The 25,734-nt window shown below is 40.3% G+C and overlaps 1 protein-coding gene across 3 annotated transcripts in view; it reads left to right on the top strand.

Annotated features, from left to right (window-relative positions):
• The window catches only part of WDR7 (WD repeat domain 7), a 352,665-nt gene that overhangs the window by 256,938 nt on the left and 69,993 nt on the right, over positions 1 to 25,734 (top strand). For all 3 annotated transcript variants that reach the window (XM_052660291.1, XM_052660292.1, XM_052660293.1), the window contains one exon: positions 25,058 to 25,157. In XM_052660291.1, the coding sequence (XP_052516251.1) occupies positions 25,058 to 25,157 (100 nt within the window). The remainder of the gene's footprint in view (positions 1 to 25,057; positions 25,158 to 25,734) is intronic.

Genomic DNA, 25,734 nt, shown 5'->3' on the forward strand with positions numbered 1-25,734 from the left:
GAGAAGACAGACTAATAATATCCATTTCCTCGTGGAAGTGAAAGTCGCTCAACCGGGTACTACTCTTTGCAACCCCATGGATACAGGCCATGGAATTCTCCAGGCCGGAATACTGGAGTGAGTAGCCTTTCCCTTCTCCAGGGGATCTTCCCAACCCAGGGATCAAACCCAGGTTTCCCACATTGCAGGTGGATTCTTTACCAGCTGAGCCACAAGGGAAGCCCTGGAGTGGGTAGCCTATCCCTTCTTCAAGGGATCTTCCTGACTCAGGAATGGAACCATGGCCTCCTGCATTGCAGGCGGATTCTTTACCAACTGAACTGTCAGGGAAGCCCCAATTTCCTTTTACTGACAGAGAAAAATATTTTAATAAGAATAGCTGCCAGCAGAGACACAGATGTAAAGAACAGACTTTTGGATTCAGTGGGAGAAGTAGAGGGTGGGATGATTTGAGAGAATAGCACTGAAATATATAGATGACAGATAACCAGTAAAACAGATAACCAGTGCGAGTTTGATATATGAAGCGGAACACCCAAAGCCCATGCCCTGTGACAACTGGGAGGGATTTGGTGGGGAGGGAGGTGGGAGGGGGTTCCGAATGGAGGGGACACATGCATGCCTTCGGCCAGTTCATACTGACGTATGGCGGAAACCATCACAGTGTTGCAAACTAATTATCCTCCAATTAAAATAAATAATTTTTTAAAAAGTGACTGCCAAGCAGAGAAAAGGATTTGTCCTCCGCAGGGGCTTAGGGTGGTGGTATTGGTAGGAGTAGTGGCAGGTTTTGGAAAAGCTTCACCAAAGAGTTGATGGGGTGAACTTTGCAGAATAAATTGCTGTGTGTCATCTGGAATTACAGAAAGGATCATACCAGCAAATGTTTGGAGGCACAAAAGTGTAAGAGAGAATTTGGTGAAGGCTGTGTGGTAGTGACCAGAATGTAGGTTGAGAGTGGAATTCTCGCAGCATGCCACAGGATAGGGCTTTGAATTCTGTATGAAGGAATTTGGTCATTATTCTGCAAGCATTGGAGAGTCAGCAGAGTTTAAGCAAACTCTTGCCAGAATATAGGTAATAAGGCATAATGTTATGAAACAGGATTTTTTAAAAATTGTTTTCATTTTGGAAAATTTCAAACATACACTAAAGTAGAAGTAGTAATGTAATAAATCCCCATGAATCCATCCGTTAGCTTCAAGAATTATCAACACATGGCCAGTCTCATCTCTTCTGTAACATTCTCTGGTCCCCCTCCATTTTTTAATACAGTAGGTCCTTGTTGGTTTTTTATTTTAAATACAACAGGGTGTATATGAAAGATGGGGCTTCCCTGGTGGCTTAGCAGTAAAGAATCTGCCTGCCAGTGCAGGAGATGAAGGTCCCTGGGTTGGGAAGCTCCCCTGGAGAAGGCAATGGCAACCCACTCCAGTGTTCTTGCCTGGAGAATCCCATGGACAGAGGATCCTGGTGGGCTACAGTCCATGTGGTCTCAAAAGAGGCAGACACGACTTCTGCGACTCAACAACATGTGAAACATAGGATTTATAACAAATAGTTATAAATTGAAGTAATTGACTACCTCTTATTATGTTAGATTATTATTGTTTATTAGAGTTGTGAAGATATAAGCCCCAAAGGGTCAGTGCATAAACATAGGAAGATGAGTAACAAGGTTGTAACTTGTACTAAAACTGTTAGTTGGAACAGATAATAAATCATGGAGGACTTCAGAGAACACTAAGCTTAGACAGGACCTCCTTACAGGTCGACACCATGCCACCTACTTAGGCTGATTTGTACTTGATCGATAAATTAACAACAACAAACATGTTAACATATCAACAGAAGTAAAAATTATTTTATTGAATATCTGCCATGTTTGTACCATTGTACTAGGTTCCTTACAGCACTTACATGCCCTCTGCTTATAAGTAAATTCCTTTCACTAAATGCGAAACCCTAGTTAAAGTCAGTGATGTGAATATCTGGTTCAGTCAGGTGAAATTTGTTTTTAAGATCTTTAATAATGTACTCTTGTATTCTTGTTTTGTTGGCTTTTTTCCTCTTCTTTTACCCTTTCTTAAAAATGCTGTGCGTCCATGCTTAGTCACTAAGCCATGTCAGACTCTTGGCGACCTTAGAGTCTATAGCCCACCAGGCCCCTCTGCCGGGGGCCAGCGTGAGGAATCCCGCCCGTGACAAGGTCATGTGGAAGGAAGCCTGACAAAACGCACGGTTGTGATCAGGCTTCAGGGGTTCCCCCTGGAATTTCCTGAGCATCCACCCCCAAGACCAGAGTCTGCCTGCTTTACTGTGTTATGCTTTCCACCTACTCTTCTGTCATTAACAGGGGGCTGGCCCCCCACCACCTTTTTCTGGAAAAAATTAGAGCTTTTAGGTAATAAATCTCCTGGGCATAATACGAGTGTTTCAATCCAAAAACCCCTCTGACGGCTTTCTCGCCTGCCTGCAGGACTCCTACAGCTGCACATGTGACTGTTTGAGGCCTCCTGACCGCAGGAGGCACGGGAAGCTTAGAACATCCTAGGAATGTAGGGGCTTCCGAGGAGTCAAAACCATTAGAATAGGACTGATTATAGGTTTCATTTGTTGAGCCAATACTTGCTGCCAGATTTTCACATCTTTTATTCGTAGATATAGATGGATAGAAAAACAGGCAGTAGCCCTGGCATTAGCAACGTTAGATCTTTGAGTTCAGTACTTTCTTTGTTATAACCCACTGCACCTTTGTTCTACAGGAATGTAACTTTATTTAGTACTTTGAGGGTGATGCAGAGTAAAGAAAAAACACTTCTAAGGAAAAGGAGTTTCCTGGTTGATAGACAGTTATCCAGGAAGAGAGCCATAAAAATGTTAACAGGCCTCTTGGCCAGAAGCTAATGTAAACCACGTGAGACCTTTTGTGTACGGGAGGGTATGCAAAAAGAAAGCCTTGTTTGTCTCAATGAGGATCAGGACTGCTGCCCCTGCATAACTCTGCATATTCCATTATTTCTTTATATACAACGTGGGGTATATAAGCTGATTTTGAAAAATAGTTTTTGGAGTCTTGCACCAATGCTGGGCTTCCCCATGTCATTCTTTTCTTTTTCTGGCTGAATTCCCATCTGGGGCACGGAGGCTCGCCATGTCTACTTACTTGTCCCGGCTTCTAAGATCTGTAAGAGAGAGAGCCCAAGGGGGGGCACTCTCCGATATTCAAACGGACGCTGGTGGCCTAACGGAGATGGTGCAGGTTCCTTGTCTGGAACTTTGTTGGCTTTCCACGTAAACCAAGTTATTCACCCTCCTTTTCTCCGCCTAAATTTCCTACTATACCATTTCTTCCTAATCTAATTTTATATTTCTATATTAATAAATAAATAAGTTTCTCCTCGCCAACGCCGTCCCCGCTTCGAATTTCCCTGGATCCACTGGGGCTGAACCCCGGCACTCCTCTGTCCATGGGGTTTTTCCCAGGCAAAAAATACTGGAGGGGTTGCCATTTCCTTCTCCGGGAGATCTTCTGACCCAGGGATCAAACCTGGGTCTTCAACATTGGAAGGCAGATTCTTTACCACTGAGCCACCTGGGAAGCCCAAAGATGCTATGTATTTCAGCTTAGGCAAACCTCTATAATGTTGCTACATTACCAATATTTAGTTGTTACAGTTGGTAGATCATAAAAAGCTATAAACTTCATTTAGTGTGTGTATATATATATATATTTTAGTGAGATGACATTTGTCAAAGCACCTAGCAGAGTGCTTGTGATTTTGGTATTCAGAGAATATTAATTTCCTGGGGGAGTATTTTCTCTAGCCAAACAATAATACAAAAACCCAAAATGTGTGTAAGAAATTAGTTAATATTTGAGAGGATTTTATATGCCTAAAAAGTATAGGATGGCATTATCATTTTCATATAGGTAAAAAATTGATTTATTTCTCAAAATATTAAATAATTTTAATATTTTATTAAATATTAAATATTTATAAAGATCAGTGTTATAAAGATGCTTTTCATATCTTAAGTTGTATTAATTTCATAGGTATCCTGGTATACCTATATCTGGTATCCTGAAGTCATTGACTGTTTTTAAATCAAAAGTACTCTCATTTGGGTTATACATAAAATTTACTCTTTTCTGAGTACCAAGATGGATTAGCATCAACAAATGTGAAATGATCCTAAGATTGGTTTTCCTGTTTTTCAGTTTTGTTTTTTAACCTTGACCAGTAGGCTTTGATTCTGATATGCATCTGGATTTTGAGTTTTCAGTTTAGAATTTTAAAACTTGAATGTTGTAATTTCTCTAATATTTTCTTCATTGTTAGTAACTTGTTAGTGTTTTTTAGATTGCATATAAAATTTCCATTGGGTTGCTGTCTTGAAAGTCTTGGGCTTAAGCTTAGGCTGACCTCTGTATTGTATGTTGCTATATACCAGTAGTCAGTTTATTCAGATTTGCTTGTTTATTCATTTATTTACTCAGGTTTATTAATGATTATATGAGTTGATATATAATTTAATGAATAGTGACTCCATCCAATGAACTATGTTTTAATTAATTTTTGTCCTGTGACATATATACTCAAACAAGTTTAAGCTACAAATTGTAAATCTAATGAAAGAAAGTAGGACAGATGGAGAAAGTTTGATTTTTTTTTTCTAATTCTGTTCATATAATTTTCTATCAGTTGTTAAAATTTCTTGTAATGTCTTCTGCTTGAAAACAGAAATGGATTAGAACATATGCCCAGTAAAATTTAATAGAATTTTTCCTGTCACTGACCCAAAATCATGTGTTGATATTAAAACATGAGGTTGTAGCACTGTATTAATGTATAATTTGCCAGAGTCGAAAGTGTGTCAATCATTCAGTCGTGTCTGACTCTTTGCGATACCCTGGAGTGTAGCCCGTCAGACTCCTGCCCGTTGGCTTGTCCAGGCAGGAATACTGGAGTGGGTAGCCATTCCCTTCCAAAGGGGATCTTCCTGACCCAGGGATTGAATCCAGGTCCCCCACATTGCAGGCAGATTCTTTACCATCTGAGCCGCCAGGGAAGCCCAAATTGTTGAGGTATAGGTTTATATCTCAACTTCTTGGCATCGTGTGTATAAAGAGGGGCCAACCATCAATGCCTACGTGACAATCTTCAGATGCCAGAAATAGAGCAGTTGTTCAAGAGGAACACGCCTGTTTGTAGGGCTGAGATCAACATGGAGGTGAGAGTCCTCAGAAGAAGTCCCACCCACGGTGGCTGAATCTGTGGATGTGGGCCCCATGAAAACAGAGGCAACTGTCGTAAAACATGTTATGTAAGAGTTAGGGCACTCGCAGATACCCAAGGACAGCCATTTGTGGTTCATAGGCCCAACTGTTTTAGTGATTTTGGAACTCGGGAATGTGTTGGGAAAGAGCTCTCACGAGTCAATATTAAAATACATTCCGTGCCTATTAGCTGAGAGAACTGAAGACACTAGTAATACATGCTCACTCTCTGTTTGGTCCTCTGAGGAATAATGAGCTCTTCAGTGTCGTTCCTGGATGATCTTCAAGAGAATTACCTGATTTCGAGGCTCTGCCTGAGACCCACTGCCTCCGACTATCCTGAAGCCTGATGGTTCCTATGCACAGTGAAGTTCAGAAGCAAGTCCTCTGATAATCCTCTATCAGGAAAACAAAACCCGACTCATTCTCCTTTGTGGCATGTTCAGTGATCTAAGAGCTCGGATCCTAGAATGCCTTTTTGTTTACATATTGAGTAAACTCAGAATTTCCAAGGAAATGTTTGAAGACATCCCTTCAGCTCCTTCATTCCTGCAGTGACACACCATTAGTTTTGAAAGACATGTCCTTAGACAGTAGCACACAATGCCGGCAGAGACTTTTAACTCCAGACTGTTCGTTAATCGACTTTTATCTAAAGCTCCATTGGACAAAACTGGAACACTTAGAAGCTAGTTTAAAAAAAGCATGGTCCATTTATCCCTCTGCATAGTCTAGTTTATATCCCTGCTGCTGCCGCCGCCGCTGCTGCTGCTGCTGCTGCTGCTAAGACACTTCAGTTGTGTCCGACTCTGTGCGACTCCATAGATAGAACCTCACCAGATTGTTCTGTCCCTGGGACTCTCCAGGCAAGAACACTGAAGTGGGCTACCATTTCCTTCTCCAATGCATGAAAGTGAAAAGTGAAAGTGAAGTCGCTCAGTTGTGTCCGACTCTTCGCGACCCCATGGACTGCAGCCTACCAGGCTCCTCCGTCCATGGAATTTTCCAGGCAAGAGTACTGGAGTGGGGTGCCATTGCCTTCTCCGAGTTTATATCCCTGCTGCTGCTAAGTCGCTTCAGTTGTGTCCAACTCTGTGCGACTCCATAGACGGCAGCCCACCAGGCTCCCCCGTCCCTGGGATTCTCCAGGCAAGAACACTGGAGTGGGTTGCCATTTCCTTCTCCAATGCAGGAAAGTGAAAAGTCAAAGTGAAGTCGCTCAGTCCAGATTAAGCTAAACTGTCAGAGAGCTGCCTGTTAGGACCATGTTGCCTGACCTTCTTCAGCACTGACTTCCCCAGTTTCTTGTCAGTCCTTTGCCTACAGTTTGCACTGAGGAACCTGCCCCTGAGTGTCTCTGGAAGCTTACAGTCCAGTTGGGATCATGCTGATGTCCATTGTACAGGGTCCCTCCTGAGAGTGCTCAGTCACTTCGGTTTTGTCCGACTCTTTGCGACCCCACAGACTGTAGCCCACCAGGCTCCTCTGTCCGTGGGATTCTCCAGGCAAGAATACTGGGGCGGGTTGCCATGCCCGCCTCCAGGGGATCTTTCCAGCCCAGGGATTAAAAAAAAAACATTTCTTTCAAATCCAGATGACAGGCGTTTTTTGTTTGCTTTGCCCTAAGGAATGAGAATGTGTTTTTTGTTTTTAATTCCACTTAACCAGAGTTAATTAAAACATTTTGCTTTAGTCATTGGGCAGCTCAACACCACATTCCCTGCCTAACTTAGATAGTTAGGGCTTACATCTCCCTTTCTCTTTTTCTCATCATCACATCTCAAACTTGTCTTCCTCTTCTATCTTTTACTGAGTTAGGTTTTATCGAAGTCCCTGTGTGTATGCTCAGTTGCCAAGTCGCGTTTGATTCTTTTAGGCTCCCCTGTCCATGAGATTTTCCAGGCAAGAATACTGGAGCGGATTTCCTCCTCCAGAAGATCTTCCTGACCTGGGGATCAAAAGTGGGTCTCCTCTGTCTCCTGTATTGGGAGGTGGATTCTTTACCACTGAGCCCCCTATTAAGTCCTTTCTGTAGTACGTGCGTGTATGTGTGTGTGTGTGTGTGTGTGTGTGTGTGTGTGTGTTTAAGTAGATGTGTATGTGAAATTTAACACATTTATAATTTCACTTCAGAAGGCATAGAAACAAAGATGACCATTTTACATATAATACTCACTGTGATTATTCTCTAAAAATTAAAAAGAGGTTGTCTTTGTATTAATTGAAATATCCTAGATCTACCTAGGGTAGTTTATGTATATGTAGATATTTTTCTAAAAGATACAAAAAATATCTTTTTAAAATTGAAATGTAGCTGATTTATAATATTGTATTAATTTCAGGTGTGTAACAAGGTTGTGTTTTTTTTCGGATTACATTTCATTTTAGATTATTACAAGGTATTGCATACACTTCCCAGTACTATACAGTAAATCCTTGTTGCTTACCTATTTTTATGTATAGTATTATGTATCTGTTAATTGCATACTCTTAATTTGTCTCTCCTTCCCTCCCTTCCTGCTTTGGTAACCGTAAGTTTGTTTTCTGTGTCTGTGAATCTGTTTCTGTTGTGTATATAAATTCATTGGTATTATTTTTAAGATTCCACATGTAAGTGATGTTTGTCTTTCTCTGTATGACTTGCTTCACTGAGTGTATATTCTCAAGGTCCATCCATGTTGCTGCAAATGGCGCTGCGTAATATTCCATTATATAAAAATGTGTTTATACACTTTTATCTTCTTATGGCAGGCTTCTCTTGGTTGGCACTTGGTTGTTTCCATGTCTTGGCTTTTGTAATCAGTACAGCTATGAACATTGGTATGCATGTATGTTTTCAAATTTGAGTTTTTGTTTTTCCAGATTTTTGTCTAGGAGTAGAATTGCTGGATTATACAGTAGCTTTATTTGTAGATTTTTAAGGAACCTCCATACTGTTTTCCATAGTAGCTGTACCAATTTACATTCCCACCAACAGTGTAGGAGGGTTCCTTTTCTCCACACTCTCCCCAGCATTTATTCTTTGTAGATATTATTTATTATTTTGTGATAGCCATTCTGACCATTGCGAGGTAATACCTCATTGTGGTTTTGATTTGTACTGTTGGCCATCTGTATACCTTCTTTAAAAAATTGTCTTTTTAGGTCTTCTGCCCATTTTTTAACTGGGTTATTTATTTTTTTGATTTTGAGTTATATGAGCTGTTTGTATATTTCAGATATTAACTTTTCATTCATATTATTTTATCCCATTCTGTAGGTTGTCTTCTCATTTTGTTAATAGTTTTCTTTGCAGTGTAGAATCTTTAAATTTTAATTATGTTCCATTTGTTTATTTTTGCTTTTTATTTCTTGACCTTGGGTGACTAATCTCAGAAAATACTGTTCCATTTTATGCCAAAGAATATTTTACCTGTGTTTTCTTCTAGAAGTGTTAGTGTCGTGTTTTATAATCAAGTCTCTAAACCATTTGGAGTTTATTTTTGTATGTGGTGTGAGGAAGTGTTCTGATTTCATTTATTTACATGTAGCTGTCCAGCTTTCCCAGTACCACTTGTTGAAGAGGCTGCCTTTTCTCCATTGTAGAGTCTTACTTCCTTTGTCATAAATTGATTAATCCTTCGTGTATGGGTTTATTTCTAGGCTATCCATTCTGTTCCACTGATCCGTGTGCCTGTTTTTGTCCAATACCATACTGTTTTGATTACTATAGTTTCATAGTATGGCATGAAGTCTGAAAGGGTTATGCCTCCAGCTTTGTTCTTTTCCCTCCAAATTGCTTTGGCAATTTTGAATCACTTATGGTTCCATATTTTAAAAATTACAATTTTGATTGCTGTGTAAAGTTCATAGTCATAGATTTAAATATTTTCTAATAATTCACATTTTAGTGCCAGGGATATTGTTAGTACAATGGTATCCATTAGTAATACAAGAAAATTACTAAGATTTCACTGCCCTTGAGAGGCTGTAGCATACACATCCTTCAAAACATAGTCATTCAAAGAAGTTCTACTACCAGATTTTTCATCACTGTAATAAATAAAACTATTTTATTATATAGATACTAAACCATGTTCTTTCTACAACTTAGATATATTAGCAGCAATAAGGCTGTTGCAACACTGAACTAATTTCATATTCATATTTATTCATAAGCAGAGTGAGAATTACAGTAAGGTAACACTTAAGGAACGAGCTCCTCTACGTTCCCTCCTGTTTTCACTGGACTTCGCTTTACCTATTTCATTTTCCTAGATGATCTTCCCAAAGACGTCACCCAGCACTCTAGATCATGCCTGTAGAAGCACAGAGCGTTCTGAGTAATTTACAGGTAATTACCTAGACCATCAATAATGCAGCGTCCTCAGTTAAAAATACTGTAGACACTAAGAAAGTGGAACTAACCTTTTTTTGAGTCTTGGGAGGATAAACGTCACTGAGGTTTCCTTAGGGGACTTCCCAGGTGGCTCAAGTGAAGAATCCATCTGCCAGTGCAGGAGCTACAGGAGACGCAGGCTCGATCCCTGGGTTGGGAAGATCCCCTGAAGCAGGAGATGGCAACCCAATCCAGTATTCTTGCTGGGATAACACGATGGCAGAGGAGCCTGGCGGGCTACAGTCCATGGGGTTAGACATGACTGAACGTGAACTGAGCATGCATGAATGCATGGGATCCCTTAGAATTCACACCAACGGCTGTGTTACTAACCTTGAATTCCTTGTGCAGACTCTAATATAGCGGACGAGTCAGCATGGAGTATGCCATGCCTGACTCAGTGTGGTCACTGTCTCATTTCACTCTGCTTTCTTTGATGCAGTAGCCTAAAATATGGGAGTGTAGGGACGCACAGATGCTACTCAACTAAGAGAGAAGCGGTCGAGCACACAAGTGTGACATGAATAATTTTAAGGGTTTGTTATTCATTTTGCAAAAGTATCCTTTTTAAAAAAATGTTAATTTCTGCTGTGCAAAAGATATTATTTACTAATCTCAGAATATGAAAAATTTAAGCCCCTATAAGCTACTGACTAGCAAAGCTCAATTAGAAAGGAAGATAAAATACAGAAACGTAATCAAATTAAAATATAGCTTTTAAATTAAGGCAGTTAAGTTCTTGAGGGCCAGTAGTGATACAATGCATAACAAATGATTAGGGATTTTTTTTTATGAATTGTTTTTGCACATTGTGAGTAGCTTGAATAAAAGGATTTTTGCATCTCTTTCTTTTATTGTGTCCTTAGCAAGTAGTAGAGGGCTTCATCTGGTTAAATGCCACAATATACCCCAGAATTCCCACATAGATCCTATTCCATGCATTTTTATTCTTTTAAGTGAAGGAAATTTATTTAATGTGTAACTAAGACTGGCAATTTTTGTTCCTTTCAAAGACTTACTAAATAAATTCACAGATTCGAACGGAGTCCCTTTTTGAACTCTGTCCCAATTTTGAGTTTAGAAAATTTGAATTCTGAGATAGGCCCTCAGGAACTGTAGTTGAATAATGATACTTCATGTGTTTTGTCCTTAATTTAGTCATCATAAATGGCACCAGTTATTTCACGTAAACCATGACCTTGTTGCATTATTTTTATAGAAATACAAGTTGTAGAATTTGGACTCTGCAGTGGACTTCAGATTATAAATTACCTATTTCTCACCTTTATTTGACAGATGGATAGACTGAAGAGCATGCTTTTTTAAAAAATAAAAATTACTGGAATATAGTTGCTTTACAGTGCTGTGTCAGTTTCTACTGTACAGCAAGGTGAATCATCTGTACATACTCATGTTACATGCTAAGTCGCTTCCGTCGTGTCCAACTCTTTGCGAGCCTATGGTAGCCCTCCAGGTTCCTCTCTGCTTGGGATTCTCTGGGCACTGGAGTGAGTTGCCATGCCTTCCTCCAGGGGATCTTCTCAACCCAGGAATCGAATTGGCATCTCTTGTGTCTCCTGCCTTGGCAGGTGGGCACTTTACCGCTAGCGCTGCCTGGGAAGCCCACACATACATACACGTATGCCCTCTCTTTTGGATTCTCTTCCCCTTAGGTCACCACCGAGCCCTGAGTAGAGTTGCCTGTGCTGTGCAGTCGGTTCTCCTTGGTTACCTGTGTTTCCGTAGTATCAGTAGTATACACGTCAGTCCCTCCTTGAGCGGACGATCGGGTGAAAGGGAAGGCCCGCTTGGCTGAAAGGATCCCACACCTGCTGGGTATCCTGCGCGGGGGGATGTGCGCACGCTGCTCGTGCATCACGTGGCACAGAGTTGCGGCATCTCAGTAGAGGACGAGATGGCTCTCGCTGTGGTCCAGGCCCAGGCCTCCTCCTCACTGCATCCTTCCTTCCTCATCATCTTTTTTATCCTCAACTTCTCTTCCTCGGTCTGAACACACGCACCGTTATCTCTCATTTGAAATCCGTCCTCCGCTCCGCAGCCCCTCTCTCCACTGCCCAGACTCTCATCTCTCCTCCTCCAGGAAGGAGTCTGCGCTCTGTCCGCTTTGTCAGCTCTCACACCCTGTGAATCTGCTGTCGTCTGCTCTTTATCCCCGCTGTCTTGTCTATCTGTCTTGTCTATCTGTCTCCTCCAGATACAACTTTTCGATTGCCAAGTGTTTTTTTCAGTCTTGAGTGTAGTGGTTCTCAAACTTTTGGTCTCAGAACCCCTTCAAAATTGAAGATTCCAAAGAATTTTTTATTTATGAAAGTTGTCTAATATATTAGAAATGAAAACTTGTATATTTAAAAAATATTTATTGGTGTATTTAATAATAGCTCAATTCATGTTGATGTAAAAACTTTTATGAAAAATAACTACTTGCCAAAACAAAACAAACAAAACCTGACAGATGAAGCACTGCTTAACATATTTGCAGATTTCTCTGTCTGGCTTAATAGGAGCCAGGTGGATTTTTATATCTGCACATGTCTAATCTGTTGCCTTATGTTGTTTTATTTAAAGTTTATAGTGAAAATCTGGCCTCAAATAGATATATAGTTTAAAAAGAGAGTCATATTTCAGTAGCCTTTTAAAATAATTTTGCATATTTTTTAGTAGTTCATCAAAACTCAGCAGGTGGTCATTTTTTAAAGGTTAGCTGCAATGAAGAATCCGTAATTTTAAGGAATTTTTCATACTGTTACCTTCAATACATTGGGTGGGTCTTTGAGTGGTTTTTTGAGTGGGTCTTTTACTATGCATGACTTTATAACATTATGCACTTGTCTTTGGAAGATCTTGGTTACTGGATTATTTGTAAATTCTCCATATATTGTCACATTACAATCCACATTGTCAAAACCTCATATTTGCTAATATCACTGCTGATCTCATTTAAAAAAAAAAAGGCAGAGAGTATTAGAAAGCCAGATATTATTTTGCAAAACACTAATTTTTACTTGAAAGCTTGAATTTTATCATTGGCAACAAATTCTGGCTGTTTTCCTGTACAGGACAAAAAGCAGTTCATTTTCCAGAAAACGTCTGGCAAATACCCAAGTCCAAATAATCATAGTTTCTCTCTCAGTGATACTTTCAGTGAAAGTGGAAAAGACAGCTAGTTTAGCTTACACCTCAGTCTTCCAACTGTTTTCCCCTGAGACACCAGTCATATTTCAGTTAATATTAGAAATACTTTATGTATACTTCCCATTCTGTCACGCTGAATAGTAAAGCAACTCAAGGGTCAAAATTTAAATTAATCATTTTTACAGCTTCATCAAGGATATTCTTAAGTGAAAACGCTTCCTTGTTTTAGTTACTACCGTGGCAGTGAAGGTTATTGTGACGACCGGTAGAATCTGGTGCCACTGCCTTGATTCGGGCCAAAGGATCCGCAGTGTTACCCATCTCTGTGCACCATCAGTGCCAGTTCAATACAGCGAAAAGCTCATTGACGCCTCAGGAGTTTTACAAAAGTAGTTTTGATCTCACAAACTTCCTAGTAGGAGCATAAAGTCCTGAAGGCATCCGCAGACCCCACTTGGTGATGAACCTTTGACTTAGTGGAGCATTTTGTGGCACCAAAATGTGAAACTTACTTCTTCTTTCCTAAAACTCTGACAGAATTTTCTTCACCCTCTATATCCTGAAGTCACAACCTTTCCTAGGATCCAGTATTTGGGGAGAGGGTAAGGGAGATCTCAGGAAGACCTGGAATGAGTTTTCCTGACGCTCAGTATCAATCCTGAAATTTATTCTACTTACTTTAAAGGACCCTTCACTTTTCTAGGGATTCTTGGCTCTCCTTGAATTCCAGTGCTGTTGGTCCCAGAAGGGGGCCACCTTGAAGAGTCCTAGATGTTTGATGTTACCCAAAGCACCATGATGCCTAATGAAAAGTGAAAGTGAAAGTCACTCAGTTGTGTCTGACTCTTTGTGACCCCATGGACTATACAGTCCATGGAATTCTCCAGGCCAGAATACTGGAGTGGGTAGCCTTTCCCTTCTCCAGGGGATCTTCCCAACCCAGAGATGGAACCCAGGTCTCCCGCATTGCAGGCGGCTCCTTTACCAGCTGAGCCTCAGGGGAAGCCCATGATGCATATTACCTGGAGGCAAATCTGCCTCTCATTAGGGCCCATGTTATGGATGATATCCTGTTATATGTGTCAGACCTGCATGCCTCAAGTCCTAGTCTCAGCTCAGGATGCTCAGGGCATGGAAGTCTTCTTTCTGTTCCTTGAGTAAAGCCATGCTTATTTCTGTCTCTGTGTGCTGTCGTAGGCTGGGCCACTGTGGGCAGCCCAGCTCCAGCCTGTCAGTCAGGTGCTGTCCCCACCCCCAAAGGTCTTAAATTGACTTGGCGGAGACAGGGTGGTAAATCAGATAAATGGCATCCAGCACACACAGACGCTCCCAGGTGCTGTGATGGGAGGAACACAGAGGAAGGACCTGTCTGTCGTGCACAGGCATTAAGAGGAGAATTGGTGATGTTTTAGTGTAACCACCTATATGGCGAAAGAATCCAAACAGGAGTGGATATATGTATGTGTGTAACTGATTCACTTTGCTCTGTACCTGAAACTAACACAGTGTTGTATATCAGCTATACGCCAATAAAAAAATTTTTAAGTAAAAAAATAGAAATAAAATGAAAAAGAGAAAAACAGAAAGATGAGTACATGTTTATCAGGCAGAGAAATCCTTCTGACTCCAAACTTGAAGGTATTTCCATATGCAAAATTGGCTGTCACTGAATGAAATGTATTAAACATGATTGTAAATCTCTGACCGATGAATCGATGATCCCATGATCCCTTTGCAGAAATCATAGTGTGTATTATAGTGTGTATTCTTTTCCATTGTGTATTTAGAGCCAAGAATGAAGAAATGCTCCATCATAGACCCGAGCAATATAGTTAGTGGCTCAACTATTTGGGCTGCTTCTTTTTTTTTTTTTTTTTTTTTTGAGTGAAAGTTGCTCAGTCGTCTCCAACTCTTTGTGATCCCATAGACTGTATAGTTCATGGAATTCTCCAGGCCAGAATACTGGAGTGGGTAGCCTTTCCCTTCTCCAGGGGATCTTCCCAACCCAGGGATCGAACCCAGGTCTCCCGCATTGCAGGCAGATTCTTTACCAGCTGAGCCCCCAGGGAAGCCCTTGTATTTAGAGCCAAGAATGAAGAAATGCTCCATCAAGACCCGAGCAATATAGTTATTAGCTCAACTACTTGGGCTTCTTAGTGGGTATTAAAAAGACAGCAGTAGAAGTAGGGATGAAACTAACTTTAAATAACACTCAGTATAAATTTCTCTAATTTATTGTAAATGGATAATTCACTTAAGTCTTTAGCAGTATAGACATTGAAATTTAAAGTATTTAGTATGTTTTCCTGGATTTAACTGATTATCTCTCAACTGGCCTCTTAATATGCTATTACATAGAAAATGTACTTTATATTAGAACACTTTTATTCACGTGTGTCCTCTACATATCATTATTACTTACCAACAGTTTCTTCCTTTGAAATATGTTATGTTGGCCTAGCGGCCTACCATACAGGCATTAAAAAGCTTGTTCAGTTCAGTTCAGTCGCTCAGTCGTGTCTTACTCTTTGCAACCCCATGAATCACAGCACGCCAGGCCTTCCTGTCTATCACCAACTCCCGTAGTTCACTCAAACTCACGTCCACGAGTCAGTGATGCCATCCAGCCATCTCATCCTCTGTCATCCCCTTTTCCTCCTGCCCCCAATCCCTCCCAGCATCAGAGTCTTTTCCAGTGAGTCAACTCTTCGCATGAGGTAGCCAAAGTACTGGAGTTTCAGCTTTAGCATCAGTCCTTCCAATGAACACCCAGGGCTGATCTCCTTTAGAATGGACTGGTTGGATCTCCTTGCAGTCCAAGGGACTCTCAAGAGTCTTCTCCAACACCACAATTCAAAAGCATCAGTTCTTCAGTGCTTATCTTTCTTCACAATCCAACTCTCACATCCATACATGACCGCTGGAAAAACCACAGCCTTGACTAGATGGACCTTTGTTGGCAAAGTACTGTCTCTGCTTTTGAATATGCTATCTAGGTTGGTCATAACTTTCCTTCCAAGGAGCAAGCGTCTTTTAATTTCATGGCTACAATCACCATCTGCAGTGATTTTGGAGCCCCCCAAAATGAAGTCTGACACTGTTTTGAGAGCAGTCCATTTCTACTATGGATGGAAAGATGTCAGCAAAAGATAAATTTAAAGAGAAACTAGTAGAGTTTCAGAAAAGTGTGTAAAATCATTTTAAAAGAAAACTATATATAAAGATTGATATTCAGGCATGTACTTGCATGTAAACATGTGGAGGGGGCAGAGTTGGAAAAGACACACCCCAAAGTCTTTCTCATGGTTACCTGTGGTGGTGGAGGGGATTGTGGTAAAAGGTAACTTTCTCTTTTTTTCCGTTCATTACTCTGTTTGTTCCGGCTGCACTGCATCTCCGTTGCCGCTCTCGGGCTTTCTCTAGTTGCAGCAAGCATAGACGCCTCTCCAGTCGTGGTGCTCAGGTTTCTCTCTGCGGCGGCTTCTCAGGTTTCTCTCTGCGGTGGCTTCTCAGGTTGTGGAGCGTGGACTCCAGGCACGCAGTTCTCAGCAGCTGTGGCACACAAGCTTAGTCACCCCGAGACATGCGGGATTGAACCCGCGTTCCTGCACTGGCAGGCGGATTCTTAACCGCTGGACCACCAGGGAAGCCCCAAGGATAACTTTCTTCTGTTTATTTTTCTATACGCTGGGTTTCTTTTTTTTTACAGTGAGTGTGCATTCCTTTAAATTGGATATATGTACTAGAACAATTCAAAGAAAAGAAAATCATTGGGACAGTGTTAAAACTGTAACATAGGTAAGGTACAAAATTCAGAGTAAAGTAAGTGTTTAAACTTTTGAACTGAATGGCAGGGAAAAATCCAGACAGAAGAGTTAAAAGTCTATATTTTCAGACATCGTTTACCTTTTCTTAAACTTTGTTATTATGTAGCCAGACTGATTGATTCTGCTCTTCAGGTGAAGAGCTGAATCAGCTCTGTGCACCCTAAATGGACACTTAAAATCCGGCTAAGAAAGTGAACACTGTCTACTTGAGAACAGTCCATGAGCTCATTTTAAAAAAGAACTCCAAATCTGTGGTTTGTGTTTATCTAGATGGTGTTAATAATAACAGGATATGGCATAGCTTCTATCCTGACTTCCAGTAAAATTCTTAAATCTGTTACAATTTTATAGGATACCCTTTATAATAAATATAGATGTCTGTCCTATACTCACATGAGTAGAAATCCTTCTGAAACCATTTCAGTCATGTCCCTACTCCTGAAAATGCACCAGCAGGTCACTGTCCTTCAGTGGTAAAGTTCTTGATGAAAAAACAAATCTCTAAAGCTTCCGAAAGTATTCCATTTCACTGTATAACAGAAGGAACATTAAATTTTTCGACTGTTTGAAATGATAGAGAAGAGTTTCAAACCAAAGTCGTCCATATCATTTGTATTAGCAACTTTAAGCTGAAACTGAGATAATTTGCTGTTTTCAGATTATATCTGAAAATCATAAGTGTTTAAGAAACAAACAAGTTTATGATATTTGGGGAACTCATTTCCCTTATTTATTAACAGGTTATTAGCACTTATTTGCCCTAGGAAAATAGCAAAATAACTGTACCTTTTATATCCTTTCTGTATATATATTCAGAGATGCAAATGGTGATGATGATGATAATTAGGTAGCTACTAAAGTGTGTACTTACTACAGAAAGTCCTTATTATATGCCAGGAACACATCTAAGTAATTTACATGTACTAACTAATTCAGTCTTCATGATAATCATATCAGGTACTATTATTGTTCCCATTTTACAGATGAGGAAGCTGAGGCATAGATCACAAATTAGTGCATGAGTCACATAATAAGAGAGGTATCTCTCAGCCATCATTTACAATACACCTCAAGAGGCATGTTTTTTACTTGCAGAAACCCTGTTTTCAGTTATCCTTTTAAAACCCCAGCTGCAGCGTTCCTCTAGCCAGTTTTTTCAGAAGTGAAGTAGTTTACCTATTAAATACTTGGTGGTATTTAGGAAACATCTATTGAGGATTTGGGCTTCCCTGATAGTTCAGTTGGTAAAGAATCCACCTGCAGTGCAGGAGACCCCTGTTCAATTCCTGGGTCGGGAAGGTCCGCTGGAGAAGAGATAGGCTACCCACTCCAGTATTCTTGGGCTTCTGCCGTGGCTCAGCTGATAAAAGAATCTGCCTGCAATGCGGGAGACCTGGGTTCAATCCCTGGGTTGGGAAGATCCCCTGGAGAAGGGAAAGGCTACCCACTCCAGTATTCTGGCCTGGAGAATTCCATGGGCTGTATAGTCCATGGGGTCGCAAAGAGTTGGACACGACTAAGCAACTTTCACTTCATTTCATTGAAGATTTACAGTGTATAAAGTGCTGAGTGGGAAATCATGACTCTCAGATGGAATTTTCCAGTTGTCAGTCACCATCTCAGAATGAAGGGTCCTTTCCATTTTGTCCTTTGAACTGGTGCCTGTCACTAGGGGAATGAAGTGCTTCTAGAAAACATTCCCTCATCCTCCACTGTTCACCCCCCACCACCACTAAACTAGCACAGCTCCCCTTGAGCTGATGCCTTCATCAAAGCTACTTTTGTGTCTCTGAATTGTTCAAACATGTTAGTGGCATGGAGACCCAGAGTTCTGGGAGCAGCTGGTGGAAGGGGAGAGGGTGCGAAGACATCTGGAAGGAGCCTCCTCCTCTACAAAGTGCCCCCCTTGGTTGCAGCCCTGACATCCCTGAGGTTATTGACCGATGCTCAGAGAACCAAGTCCTGAGCTCCTCACATGGCAGTCCTTACAAGAGCTCTTTGCCATCTCGTCCAGGTCACCAAGGTGTTATCGCTGATACCTTCTGTGGTCATACTGACCTGTATGTTGCTCCACTACAGAAGGCTGGCCATTCTTTCCTGCATTCATAGCTTTACTTATGTTTAGGGGTCAGGTCTTGTCTCTGGGCTATTGGGAGCACATCATGGATACTGAGAAGTCTCTCTCCTCATCTAGTATACATGATGGATAAAGGGATGGTGTACTGATTCCATTTTAAATAGCTTTTGTTTTCATTAATAAAAAAAAATCTGCATGCATATCCTGCAATCAGATGAACAAATCTAAAAAGTTAATTTCATGCAAGTTAAAACGAAAATGTGATAGCATTTTTTTCCTCATTGGCAAAAATGTAGAAAATTTGATCATATTAAGTAGGCGAACTCTTTTATGGGGAGCTGAGGATAATTTGGCATTGCCTGAAGAAGGGAACGGCTACCCACTCCAGTATTCTTGCCTGGAGAGTTCTATAGACAGAGGAGCCTGGCGGGCTACAGTCCATGGGGTCGCAAAGAGTCAGACATGACTAAATGACTTTCACTTCACAGGTGGTATAATGGTAAAGAAGCCTCCTGCCAATGCAGGAGATGTGGGTCCGATCGCTGGGTCAGAGAGATCCCCTGGAGTAGGAAATGGCAACCCACTCCACTATGCTTGCCTGGAAGATTCCATGAGAGAAGCCTGGCAGGCCCCAGTCCATGGGGTCACAAAGAGCCAGACACAACTGAGTGACTGAGCATGCGTGCATGTACTCATATAAAAATTTACAATTTGTGTATGCTTTAATCTAGAACCTGGCTTTGGGGAATCTTTCCTACATAAATACTCATCTATGTGTACAAGGATCTGTGTATAACTTAAATGTCAGAAAGGGGCAATTTCAATAATGGAGTATAAATATGCAGGAGAATAAAGCAGGTGTGAGAAAGGATGACATGGATTCATGTATGTGGGAGGATGCTCCATGAACTACTGAGGGAAGAAAAGAAAGTTGCAGAATAATAGGTGCAATCTGCCACCACTTTTGTAATAAAAATTAGGCAAAGCTGAGAATGTCCACTGAATTGTTAACAGCATTAACCCTTGAAGGAAGCGGCATGAGAGGAAAGACTTTCCCTTTGCTACATTCATGTTAGTGGTGGTTCTTTACAGTTACCTACTGCCTTAATACTCTTTAGACCAAGAGTTTAAAGTTTTGGGATCATTTGTAATCAACATCGAGAATTTGTAAAAGCAGCTAGATAAAAATCCCTCTAATAGCTCAGCTACTCCTGGGAATGCAGACACACGTTCTCAGCACAGTGCCCGATGCACAGTTTGCCCTCAGTAGTAGTTGGTGACTGTAAATAGTTGTAAATCACATTTATAGCCCAGACGTTCTAGTTCTTACATCGTTAGATTTTCAGATGGGTTCATTTTAGCTGGAGATTCACTTTGCATTACTGAAGAGTGTTCTTGTTGCATTTTAATGCTCACAGACACTATATACAGTATTACCATCCTGAGATCATGCCACATTATCAGAGTCATGATTAAGAAAGTGATATTACAGGCTTTTGTCTTTCTCCTAAATCCTATCTCTGCTGGGAGTTGCATGTTTCCTCTCCCCCCCCTTTTTTTTTTTGAAGTATCACACAAACTTCTCTTATTTGAGGACCATTTTTTTAATTAATTTATTTTTTACTGAAGGATAATTGCTTTAAGAATTTTGATGTTTTCTGTCAAACCTCAGTGTGAATCAGCCATAGGTGTACATATATCCCCTATTTGAGGGCCATTTTTAATAAAAAGTAGAAAGGTCATCAGTTCAAGGGAGACTGTAAGTAAAGGGTACCACAGCTCCTTAGACTCAGGCATTGGGTGCTTGGTAAACTCTTGGGCAACATGATTGTCTCCAGGATCCTGCCCCAGAGTGGACCCAATTCACATATTTATTTCACATCGTAAACCACCCTTGGTGAGGTAGGTGGCCCCCTGTTGTCAGTGGCTCCTGAGGAGTTGTTGTCACAAATATGCTTTGGAGAAATAGAATAACCTATTCTGGTAGTTTGTAATGACCAATAAGTGATTATTTCTTTTAATTATGTTTTGTGTGATAATACTATATTCAATGAAATTTAAATGTGCCTATTAAATATCTGGCTAATTCGCAGAATAATTTTTATCCTCAGACCATTTATACCAAATATATATACTGTATTGTATATATCATTCTTTAGACTGTATTTGCCTTAAGTTTTAGACCAAATAATCTCTTCTAGTTCCCTGAAACATAATGAAATAATTTCCATTATGCACCTATCAGTCTCATGATAATGTACTCAGACTTTAAGAATCTTTACATATAACTTCTTGTAAATCTGCAGTTGTTTGTCTCAATGGAAAATACATTTTTTAGAAAGGTCAGGGGGTTGCTTTCTGATTCATGATTTCTGCCTAACTTTTTTAGACAGTTTTTATTTCCTTTGTTGTTTTACACAGATTATTATTTTAGACATTAGAAAATATTCATTAGTCTTAAAAATGGAAATTTTGAGCCTGGTTTAGATACTAGTCCCTGAAGGATAAGCATAGTGATTGGGACTTCTTACAGCATTAACCTGTGTACTGCTATATCCTGCAGTACATAGGTTAATGTAGGACCCTGTTCAGTAGGTTGCTTGGACCCTGTTAGTGTATGCATATGTTCAACAAAAGATAAAATCTCTGATGGTGGGAAACAAGAAACAAAAAATTATTGTATAATCTCAAAGAGATGACAAGTACAGTAAAGCAAACTAGGGTCCTGGACTGAAGAGTAGTGAAGGAACGGCTGCTGTATTAAGTAAGATGATGGCTCATAGAGGCCTTCCTTATCTAGACAGCCCTGGTACAGAGACCTGCATGAAGTGAGCACGCAACCCCTGGGAGGATGAGATTTTCAAGCAGAAGGAGCAGCAAATGTTAGGCTCCAAAATGGATATACTCCTGGAATATTCACGAAAGTATAAGGAGATCAGTATGACCAGAGTAGGCCAAGCAAAAAGGAGAAGAGATAAAGTCCGAGAGGTGTTAGGGCCAGGGTCTTAAAGGAGGGTTGTGAATGTTCTAGAGAGGTGATTTGATTTATGGCTGAAAAGGACCACTCTGGCTGCCTGTGGACAGTGATGGAAGCATGGAGATCAGGGACTTTAAATGTTTTAGATGATGACCACCCTAGCCCCAGCAAGAAATACAGTTTGCAGCCTTACATTGGAGAACTGGTTCCAGGAGAAGACTGGTCTGGGGGCAAGGTGGGCTCTGGAAACCCTCAGCAGAGAGACAGTCACTGCAGCCAGTCCCCAGAGTGAATGCTTGGGAAGTGAATGCACACGTACCTTGGATTTCTTCTGTTAAAAAGAGAGACCATTAAAGAAAGAAAAAGTTTAACAAGAAATCCAAAGATTAAAAACATACCATGAGACCTCCACTGTCCAGAATTCTTTCAGATATTTCAGAAGTATTAGTCTGGTAGTAAATTGCAAAGAATGAAAAATGCAGACCTGTAATATATGGTCCTTTCAGGGAGACTAAAGATTTGATACCAAGAATAGATTTGGTCTTTTTTTCTCCCATAAATAATGGTGTCTGTAGGTGATATAGAAAGATGAGGTTGATACCCAGAGCATAGAAAATGGTCAGTGTATTAAAAAACTTTTTAGATTCGGGTTTAACTAAGTAAAATTTTGTCAACATAAATGTATTTTACCAACGGATTGTTTTCAAGAGGGTTATTTTGAGGGACAGTTATGTTTACATTTCGCAGAAGTGTTGGGGCAATACAACTCTTGCATCTGTGCAAAGTTTAATAACAGATAACAAAATACCTCTGGAAATGCTATTTTCCTGTGGCTGTTAACCTGCACAGAATAGATATTTGTTAAAACATTTGTTAAATATTATATTCTATGTTACTCTAATAGGATTTAAATTGTGTGGGCTTAGATGTGTTTACAGAGAAGGCAGTGGCAACCCACTCCAGTACTCTTGCCTGGAAAACCCCATGGACAGAAGAGCCTGGTAGGCTGCAGTCCATGGGGTCACTAAGAGATGGACACGACTGCGCAACTTCACTTTGACTTTTCACTTTCCTGCATTGGAGAAGGAAATGGCAACCCACTCCAGTGTTCTTGCCTGGAGAATCCCAGGCACGGGGGAGCCTGGTGGGCTGCCGTCTATGGGGTCGCACAGAGTCAGACACGACTGAAGCGACTTAGCAGCAGCAGCAGCAGGAGTGTTTAGATGTGGTGTAGATATAGGCATACATATAGATATGTAGTGATGCTCCTTCTTCAGTTCAGTTCAGTTCAGTCACTCAGTTGTGTCTGACTCTTTGCAACCCCATGAATTGCAGCACGCCAGGCCTCCCTGTCCATCACCAACTCCCGGAGTTCACTCAACTCATGTCCATGAAGTCGGTGATGCCATCCAGCCATCTCATCCTCCGTCATCCCCTTCTCATCCTGCCCCCAATCCCTCCCAGCATCAGAGTCTTTTCCAATGAGTCAACTCTTCGCATGAGGTGGCCAAAGTACTGGAGTTTCAGCTTTAGCATCATTCCTTCCAAAGAACACCCAGGACTGATCTCCTTTAGAATGGACTGGTTGGATCTCCAGAGATCCTTCTTAGACCACAGTAATTACTGAATAATAAAATAGTAAACATTTTAAAGCTCTTCTAAATATCTTTTCTTTTGTAGTGTGGAAACCTTCAATTTTGAATGCAGATTGTTGGTGCTTCCCTTCTCTACTGAGGGACCGTAGTAGAATGCTTTAGACAAGAAAGACATTTAAGAAAGTTTTTATTCACCTCTCAGTAGAGGGAAGCCACACACGTCAAGGGCCTCTAGTCCCCTTCCTTCCCTCAAACCTGTATGCACCAGAGAACCTCGCATACCAGAGCCCCGCACAGCCGCACAGGACACCCTAGAGTAGTGTCTTTCACATGACTAGAAATGAAGCATTTATCTTCCACTAAAGAAGAAAAAAGTTGCCTTGCTGGGTAGGACTTAGAGATCGGACAGAAGTACTGCTGGATAAATTTCAGACAAGAAGTTTAAACACTTTAATGGCCTGTTTTCCAGATTTATAAAATATGTATGAATGTCATAAAGTCTGATAACGCTGAAGTGGCTTTGTCAGACTCTCCCTGGTGTCTGAATGCTCACAGATATCTCCCCTCTCCTCTCTCAGCCTCTTATCAGAATTTCAGAAATGGAGTCCAATGCCCTCCTAGTTTGTTTGCTTTTTTATCTCTGTATCAATCTCAAGAAAGAATTAGAGAAATGCTACTTCTTTTCTGTCATCTGTTTTTCCTCCCCCTCCTATGTTTTAAAAAAATAACAGAAAATTTAGATTGGTAGCAGAGAATCAAAGAGAAAAAAGGAAAGGCATATATAGTAAAATTGATGTAATGTCCTCAGAAATATTGAGAGTAGGTGACTAATTTATCTGGGTAATTCTCACTGAGACAGCAGGACTGGATAATGGGAAGGCATATTCAAAACTCTTTGGGGACATCAAAGCATACCTTATTTACACTTCTAATAATTTTTATTCTTGCCTTCCCAGGCTCTAGCCGTATGGCTATTAAATCATGACAAAGCAAAGATCAGGAATTCAAATACTTAATCAAATCACGAAAATTAATCCAGAAAAATAAACAAACAAAAGTAAATCAACCTTTTACAACCTTCAAAGCATCCTCCCTAAATCCTATTTTCATGCAATGCCAAATCACCAAATATGCTTATTTATGTTACAAATAGGCACAGTTATCTTTCGGATAAACTGATAAACATGGAAACTCTAGAAAATTTGCCAACTTTTTTTGGTGAATAACTTTCTAATTTCATTTCAAATTACTGATATGAACATTTAAGCATAACATGTTTAATAAGCTGGTTTTTTATTATTGTTCTGCTAAAAAATATTTTTCAGTCCTTAATACCATAATAAACCATGAAAGCATAATTAGATTGAATATGTAAGCCTTTTCATCTTTTCTATTTCTGTTTGAATAGAAATATTTGCATAATAGTCACTGTAGCAAAACTGAGTTTTCATGTTTAATCTTTTTTGGTTTTGACCCTTACTTCTTATTTCAAAATTCAAGGATGTTTGTAATTATAAAGTTGTTTTCTATTGAAAATAATCATTAACAGGCCTAAGTGGTATTCTGCATCATTTTTCTTTCAGTTGATTTTAAGAATTACCACAATGAAACATTTTTGAAAAAGCTGCATCTATTAATTATGGGTATACTTATTTAACAGTATTTATCGGAACTGGCTTTAATCTTCAGAGTGTGTTGCTATCTACTTCGACGTGCAGGTCATCTCACCTGTTTTTTCATTTTCGCTGTTGTTTAAATGTTCAATCCAGGTTCTACATGGTCAGCTATTATGAGCGGAATCACAGAATAGCCGTTGGAGCTCGCCACGGTTCAGTGGCCCTGTACGACATTCGGACTGGAAAATGTCAGGTAAATAAATCATTGTGACTTCCTCTCCATAAAGTCTGCAGGTTATTGAAAGGAGTGAGAGACCAGCACTTCACCAGTTGACGTGCTGAGCTGCGGGAACATTATGGATAATGCTAAAGGGATCAATAGTTTAATGAAGGACTCAGAGAATATAGAGCCCTACTGTCTTTATTCTCTGGGAATGAAGGGCTGCCGCAGACTTGCTCGTCACAGGGCCCTGAGTAAAGTGGTACTACTCACAAAGCCCTTTGCAATAAATCTTTTCTTCCTTTAAACAAAGTTTTCTGATTTTCTTATTCTTATCATGTGTTTTGTGGGGAAAAAAATGTGATGATACATTATCATGATTAATGGCTAAACGAAAATTCACTTTCTAAGTAAAATGAGAACTTTAGCAATTTAAAGACAGTATTCTCCTCAGTTCAAGACAGGCAGAAGCCCCAGTGGCATTTGCTGTGGTTCTGGAAGAAGGAAGCCAAGGCTCTATTTGAAATAATGTATTCCTTTTTATGCTTTGATAACTTCCTGTGCGTTTATACAACTTTATTATTGATGAGAAGTTCGTCTGGGTCTTCAT

The sequence above is a fragment of the Budorcas taxicolor genome, chromosome 22 (genome assembly GCF_023091745.1).
Source record: "Budorcas taxicolor isolate Tak-1 chromosome 22, Takin1.1, whole genome shotgun sequence".
Taxonomy (NCBI): domain Eukaryota; kingdom Metazoa; phylum Chordata; class Mammalia; order Artiodactyla; family Bovidae; genus Budorcas; species Budorcas taxicolor.